The 8183-nt window shown below is 32.7% G+C and overlaps 1 protein-coding gene across 1 annotated transcript in view; it reads right to left on the bottom strand.

The window, feature by feature from the left end:
• The window catches only part of DTHD1 (death domain containing 1), a 65350-nt gene that overhangs the window by 48269 nt on the left and 8898 nt on the right, over positions 1 to 8183 (bottom strand). The window contains exons 3-5 of the mRNA XM_032273762.1: positions 6890 to 7220; positions 4223 to 4402; positions 2885 to 3129 (exon numbers count right to left, since the gene is read on the bottom strand). Coding sequence (XP_032129653.1) covers positions 2885 to 3129; positions 4223 to 4402; positions 6890 to 7220 — 756 coding nt within the window. The remainder of the gene's footprint in view (positions 1 to 2884; positions 3130 to 4222; positions 4403 to 6889; positions 7221 to 8183) is intronic.

Genomic DNA, 8183 nt, shown 5'->3' with positions numbered 1-8183 from the left:
ACACACACACACACACACACACACACACACACACACACACACACACAAACATACACACAATTATGTGAACTCAAAACCTGAAAAAGAAATCCCCCCTAGATTTGGACTCAAGGATCTAAAAAGCAAGAATTCTCTTTCTTCCCTAGGGAACTCGAGGAATTAATTCTGTGGGTGCTCCTTTCCCCATCACCCTCTTCTTCTCAACCCCAACCATGAACATGTGCCAGGGGTTGGAGGTACTGTTTAAAATGTATTCCTCGGCATAAGATACAGCCTCCAGCTGTGCAGTAAGGGAGCTTGAACAGCAAGCCAGGATCTCAGCTTTATCAAGAAGCTGAGATCTCAGAAGGGCATAATCCTCTCTGGCTATTTGGCTATTGGTAGCAATAACCAAAAACCTTTGGCTTGTTGACTCAAGAAAGTAGTCAAGAAGCACACACAAAAAAATTAACTGCTTCAGCTTGGGGGAAAAGTGGGGAGAAGAGCTGATATTTACATCTGATCAAAAATTAAAATCAGTACTTGGTAATGAATGTCTAAGGGTAAGAGCCATTGAACAGAATTAGTATGAAAGTCTGCAAGATTACTCTATGCTCCTAGATGGATGATATAGTGTTATCATGTTCATAGATGGATGATAGAGCAATCTAAAAAAAGACTGTAAAATAAGTATACTTAAATAATTAGAGGAATAAAGGAAGAAATACAGTTGACCCTTGAACAACATGGGTTTGAATTCTGTGGGTCTACTTGTATGCAGATTTTCTTGCTCTTCTGCCACTCCTGAGACAGCAAGACCAACCTCTCTTCTTTCTCTTCCTCAGCCTACTCAACATGAAGATGACGACGATGAAAACCTTTATGATGATCCACTTTCACTTAATGAATCGTAAGCATATTTTCTCTTTCTTATGATTTTCTTAATAACATTTGCTTTTCTCTAGTGTATTTTATTATAAGAAGCAGTGTATAGTACATATACCTTACAAAATATGTGTTAAAATGCTGTATCATTGATAAGGCTTTTCTCCTGGTCAACAGTAGGCTTGAAGTAGTTCAGTTTCTGAGGAGTCAAAAGTTATACACACATTTTCAACTGCTTGGCGGTTGGCATCCCTAATCCCCCTTCATTGTTCAAGGATCAGCTATATAAAGCATAGTATAAACAACGAAGCAGATTTAAAAAAGCACTAACCTTTTAGAAATGTGAATTACAGTGAATAAAATGAACAATTTAAACAAATGATAAAGAATTGATAATGTGCATAGTAAATCTGAGTAAATCTCCCAAGCACATCATATAAAATATTTAAAAAGATCAAAGGAAGATTAAGAAATATGAACAATAGTATAAATTATGTTTAACTCATTTCTATTTATTGTCTTGTTTATTTTATTTATATTATCTTGCTTAAACTTGCTCTTAAAAGTAGACACATATCACCCTGCTAGGGTTTTGTTTCTTTTCTCTCTCTGTCATATAAGTTTTTACTTTTGAAAATTTTTTGCTTTTATATTATTTATGCTTAATATCAATTTTTTAAAAATAAAAATTATACTTGCTTGTTCTCAAAATCTGGAATCTTATTAAGTCAGTGTATTAATTTTATCTACTTATTTTGTTAAAAACAGGTGAGTAGTCCATTCTGTGAGCCCTTCTATTTAAAAACAAAACAAAAACAAAATGACGTGTTTGGAGGATGAAAACCCTAATTTCTCAATCTTGCTCTTTGAGAACTTGAGAACTTTGAAGTTTTTGGTTCATTTTTTTTTTTTTTCCTGATATTAGTGCTGCAAGGAATGCCACTGACAGTAGACTGATTCCATTGCTTTTTTACATAATCTGTTTCTGGTGAATGGATGCTTATGGAATTATGTTTTATTTAAACCTACATTTCAGTTTGTCATGGTATGTCATGGGTGTTTTTCTTAAATATTTCCTAATAACCAATCAGCATGTTTAACTCGAGGCTTTAATCAACATCAAAACATCAAATTCACTGACACCTTTCAGTGCTGCTTTTTTTGTGATTGCTTAGCCTCTTTTTCAATGGTACCTATCAATATTAGGTTGCAGCACTTTGAAATGACTCCTTATCATATTTTGGTCCCTTTTCATCTCAGCTTATTATATTTATATCACATCCTTTTGTCTTTTCATCCTTTCTTTGTCTGTTTTGATGACTTTCTGCTAGTGTTTCTTGGCAATTATGCTTATTGGCCACAACTAAACTTATAAAATAGGTTTCTTTAATATTCACCAGGTAACTGTAATTCTCATTATTCGAATCACTGTGAAACATCAAAATGATGCTCTCTTCCTTTGTATTTCTACACGTTTGCTTTTTATTGTTGTTTTTGATATTCTTTAGAAATCTTGATATTGATATGTTTTTCCTAAACACCGTGTAGCACTTTGCTTTTCTTCTTACCCTTGAATGAATGCTCATCTACCATTTTTAGTTTGGTAGCTATTCAAATTTCTTTCTTGAATATAGAGACAATATCCCTTTGCATAATATCTGATTCAGTTGTCAGCATCTAGCCATTTTTACTGAGAATAATTCCTCTGGACTACCTGTGCTGACAGAATTTCCAGTGCTTAGAATAGATTGAAGGTTTGAAAATGTGCCACGCCCAGCATGCATTTCTGCTAGTGTTCTTATAGTCTCCATCTTTATCTTTATGCTTGTGGGATTTTTTGGGTCCATAACAGCTATAATTACTACCTTTTGTGGATCCACAATATTTTATTTCCAGTTTCAAGATATTTCATAATATTTTAATACATAGTTTAAATACAAAACATTTGACTGAAAGTTTTAATTATCTAAACTTCTTTGTTTGACATGAAGCCAGTTCACAATATTGGAAACTTACTCACCGGTTGAAATATGAAGGTGTAATCCTACTAGTTGTGGCACTCGCTGTTCTTTTATGATCTATCTCAGGCCCAAGATTGTTTTTACCAAGATATGGAGAACAAGGTAAAAATACAGTGACTGGCTTCTGAAAAGCATAAGTTGATGGGTGCTGAATGTGAATCAGAGGGCTTGTGGATAGTACTGAGTAGAAAGTGTCTTGCTGTGCTTTTAAATGTGCCACCAGAGCTGGGTCAACTGGTTGGATCTAAACAAAAAATATATATTTTTCTTATATTGTAATAGAAAAGAGGCAAACTATTGGTACATTTCTAAACCAGTTTTTAAAAAATCCTACAGAGCACAGTTTTATACATTTCTCTATACACTGCTGGCTGTAATCAACACTGCATTTTATAAAATATTTATAATGTATAAAAGGACACAGTATTTGGGCCCTTTTAACGAAGTCTTTCTGAAATCTGGGTTCCCTGTCTAATGTTATAAATAGCTAAGAAACACACTTAATTGCAGGCAACAAAATGACCTAGAAAACAAAATAGATGTTTTATAATAATTTCTAATTAGAACTTCTGTTAGGTCAAGTGATCTTTAGAAACTGGAAAAACATGACTATATTTACTTGTTTCCTTTCACATAAGAATGGTTAAAAATAAAAAATAGCTAAAATGATTCCAAAATTTCAATGTTCATGGAAAATATCTATAAATAAGATATTTATTATATGTTTTCTTCCTAATCGTTCTTCTTTAGTTACCACTACTATTAACCACTGGGGGAACCAGAGAGGAGAGTGTGGGAGGGGAAAGAGGCTATATGGACAGGGAATATTATCTGAGGAAATAAGTCTTATAAAATATACATTGACATGCCATTTGCAAATAGTGTTTTCATATATTAAATCCTTATTCCCACAAAAGGGATGTTCATAATTAAATATAACCAAATATTTATAATAATAAAATTTTAATTGATTATCTACTTTTTTTGCCATCCTCTCTGATCAAAATCTTTGAGTTATAAATGAATTTTCCAAAGTCTGTAATCAATTCTTTCATAGCTATGCAACATAAATTTTCCCAATAGTAAACAAAACAACACAAAAGACTAACTGGGAAAAACTTCCTATTAAAAAGATGATTTTTTTTTTTAATGAGATTTAACATGCTCAACATCATTACATTATCGCTGATATCACTATATATTAGGCCATTACAACTATAAGAAAATAATCCATGTATTGTTATATTAAATATTCTTACCTTCTTTGTTCTTTAGAACCATGCGTGGTGACCCACAAAATCTATGAGCGAGAGCTCACCAATGTTTAATATGTTTACCTTTAACTGCACAAGTACTGGAGAGGTAAAAACTCCTGGAGGGTAATTTAAGGATATTCGGGAATCCATGCTTGACTTAAGTGTGAGGCCTTTCTTTGTTACTGTGAATGACTCTTTCTTTAAACAAGACACAACGGAAAAGATACCCAATTTGTAAACTTTAACTGCAGCACAGGTCCCCTGTATAGAATAAAGAACATTAAAACAAGCTATAGCACTGATTTGAAAAATAATTGCTGTTTAGACTCTATGGATTGTCAAAAAAATCTATACACTCTTGATGTAATCACCTACAATTTGAAATGATTCCATTAACTTAAAATAGAAAGTCATTTTATGAGATAACGTAGAAATAGATAAGAGTTTCTTGAATTTAGACTACACAATGAAATACAGAAATCAACGTATTTCTTTAAATTTTTCTTCAAAATTGTGTGTATAATGGGCAATTATTTTCAGTGTTTTCACAAATATTATTATTTCTAGAATTCTAGCCTCCATTAGTGAGAATGGATTTTAAATACTGACCTTTATCCAAAACATTCCATGTACTGTTTTAGGGAATTCCAAGGACTGGAATTTCATTATTTGGGTAGTTTGCTCAAATGCTATAACACCTGTACTGTCAGCAAATTCTTTCTTCAAATAGCTCACAATATCTTAGGTTCCCCAATTAAGTCATCTTCTCTACGTCTGTCTTCTGTGCAGTGGGAGCAAATGACGAAGACATTTGTGTTTCTTCTTTATATAGTGACATTCAAATTTGTAATGCATATATACAGACACATACTCAAGCTTTTATATTGCACAAAAGGGAACTGCATTACATAAATGAAAACAAAATGATCTTTTCCTATAATCACCAAAACTTAAAATGAGGAGGCAGATTGAGAAGTGATTTGGTCTATTCATACTTCCCCAAACAACAGCCAGGCTCTGCCCCAGCATGAATGGATAATCATGCTCACACACAAAAAAACATCTCGGGACAATCACAGTGGAAAATAGTCTACCATTTGAAAGCTGACTAAGGCAGAGATTTCACAATATCACTGAATGAATCTGCCTCTGGGAAAATTCAGGGCATGATGAACATTGTTAACTGGCCAGAGGGAAAATTGTGAGAGGTGAAAAAGAAAGATCTTCTAGAAACCAACGGTGGTTGCTGTGCACTTAGATTGCATTTGATAGATACTGAAAACCCAAAAGGGTTTTAATAATTAGAATTTAAAAATGTCATACAATCCACATAAAAATTTGGAAGTAATCCAGAATGTAAATTTTTTTTCTTACTATAAAGAGAAAAGTTTATGCCTATATTTGTTATGATAGACAATGATTCTCTCTCTCTCTTTCTATTCCTCTCTCTCTCTTTTTGCTTCAATTATCCATTTACTAAACATCCCCCAAACTCATTTTGTGACAAGTGGGCTATATATAGTTTTTGGTTTTATTATGATAGTTACAAAAGCTGGCCAAAATGTAAGAGCCCCAATCAAGGGCAATGCTGACTAGACTATCATACCTATAAACTTCTGAGACTAAATATAAAATGTATTAGTGTCAGGAATTGGAATAAGTCAATGGAATAGGCTTAGCTTTCATATTCAACTATATATAACCTTGCTTGAAACCCAGAAAAATCAAAATCAGAAAATAAATATGTAATAAATAATTCTATGTATATATGGATTTTTTACATTTATTATCTGCCCTCCTCATCAAATGACAACTTACATAAAGCTGAAAAAGATAAATATTTTAATTGCTTAAAAAGAAGTTCAGTGGCCCAAAGAAAAACTTTAAATATTAGTCTCCATGAACTCCATACTAAACTTAATAGTTGTTATGTTATCTCTTCACAGCATATGAATTTGTGATCATACAGAGCCTCCGAGTTGTTACAATTAAAATCTGACAAGAAAATGATAATTTATTAACAACAAACCTGTGTTTATAAGCTTCCTTCTATCTTCATAAGCATATTATCTATTTAATCCTTACAACCATACCAGGTAGACACTATTATCATGTTCATTTTTGAGATTAAGTAATTGAGTCACAGCAAGGTTAACATAATTTTCCCAAGTTCACACAGCATGAAAGTGTAGAACCGTATTTCCAACCTGACCAATATTCTCCTACAGCCCACTTCTTAACCACCACATATACTTTCTTCCATGTATAGACCAAGTTTCATTTATAGACTTACTAACAATCTCAAGGCATACACACAAATACACAAATTTTTAAATTTTTTATAGGTTTTCTCAACCCAAGAATGATAAAAAATAGAGCTATTATCATCTGGGTATTCAAACATTCTTAAATTTAGACAAGGGTCCATCATATTAGAAATGTTGGTCTGAAGTTAGCCTAAAGCACAAAAGTAATTAAGCCGTGATATTGGTTTCATTTCCCAGGTGAAAAAAAAATAACATTTGGTAGGTGCTAGACGCAAGCTCTCCATTCTTAACTTTGGCTAATCATTTCTGTCCTTTGATCTTTATGGATGGCAATAAATTGTGAATGCCTTGGCACAAATCCATACATCCTTTCATTTATTACTAGTGAAGCAATTATATCTACACTACAATCTATTAGTCTGAGTAATATTTAGAAGACGAGCCAAATAGCAAATATAGATACAGCCAAGAATTCACTAACCTTATAACCTCCCTTTATTCCTTCCAGTGAATTTGGGTTTAGATAACTTGATTGAAGGTTTAAGTCACATACCTTCACCATGATATCTCTGTAATTTCCTCTGTAACGTGCAGTGAATGGAATTGCAATGCCTATTGGGAATGGAATTCTCTTTTCCTTATCTAAGCATTCAACATTTATGACATTACTAACTAACTCTTCATTATCACCCACTATTAAAGAACTCATGTTATTTATTATCCGGCATTCTAGTTGTTGTAGAACGTATGATGGTGCTGTGATATAACAAGACACTTGGGGGTCAGCGTCATCACTTGGCACATCCAGATACCTGGAGGGGAAAAAGAATGTCATTTTTCCAATTTGATTTGTGTACTCTACAGCTAAATGCAGAAACGCACAGACTAAATCTACACTGTCTTAGTGTGAATTCCAATTCTCCCACTGATCAACTCTGTGACCCTGGATGAGATACTCAGCCTCTCTATGTCTCAGTTTCCTCAATGGTAAAATGGTGACAACATAATACCTATCTCATGGGAGTGGGAATTAAATGAATGATTACATGTTAAGTAATTAGAGCTATGTCTGGTACACTATAGGTGTTATATATGTTAGCTATAATTACTTTTGTTACTATTGTTATTTAAGCAATTGATTCATTCCACAATAAGAAGCTGAAGTTAGCTAAAGTTTTTTGGCAAAACAACTGCTAACACCTGAATAGTTTCCTCAACTGTGAGCAGAGGGAGTAAACATACATGAAGTGTTGGAATTGTCTAAACAAACTAGATCAAATGATGATGATTATATGCTTTTAGAAAAGCTGAGGAAGATACAAAAGAACTGTGAATTTATCATTAATCATAGTAATTAGGAAAAGGTTACTTATAATCCCCCCAAAATCAATCCAAAATCTTATTTTGATCATTCATTCTACTCTTTTTTTAACCATCAATTTTGCCAAGGATTTTAGAGTCATAGATTTGAATTCAAATTTGAGATCACTCACTATTTACTTGACCTTACACATTAATAATTATTATTAAAATAGCTAATATTTTGAACCTTTCTGTTAAGTAGTTTTTAGGCTATGCATTATTCTTGCAACTATTGTATTTGTCATGTGCTACTAACATAACTATGTTACAGATAAAAAAATGGAGCCTTAGAAAATTTAACTTTTTAAAAGATCCCACAGATGGTAAGTTTTGGAACAGATAATTGGCTCCATCTATCTTTAATATGAAAGTCCAGACTCTTAAATATAATATCTTAATTCCACAAATCATTC

Source organism: Sapajus apella, unplaced genomic scaffold (genome assembly GCF_009761245.1).
Source record: "Sapajus apella isolate SASKATOON/1434 unplaced genomic scaffold, GSC_monkey_1.0 scaffold5, whole genome shotgun sequence".
NCBI classification, from domain to species: Eukaryota; Metazoa; Chordata; class Mammalia; order Primates; family Cebidae; genus Sapajus; species Sapajus apella.
The sequence above is the reverse complement of the archived record's forward strand: the minus strand, read 5'-3'. Positions and strand labels throughout refer to the sequence as shown.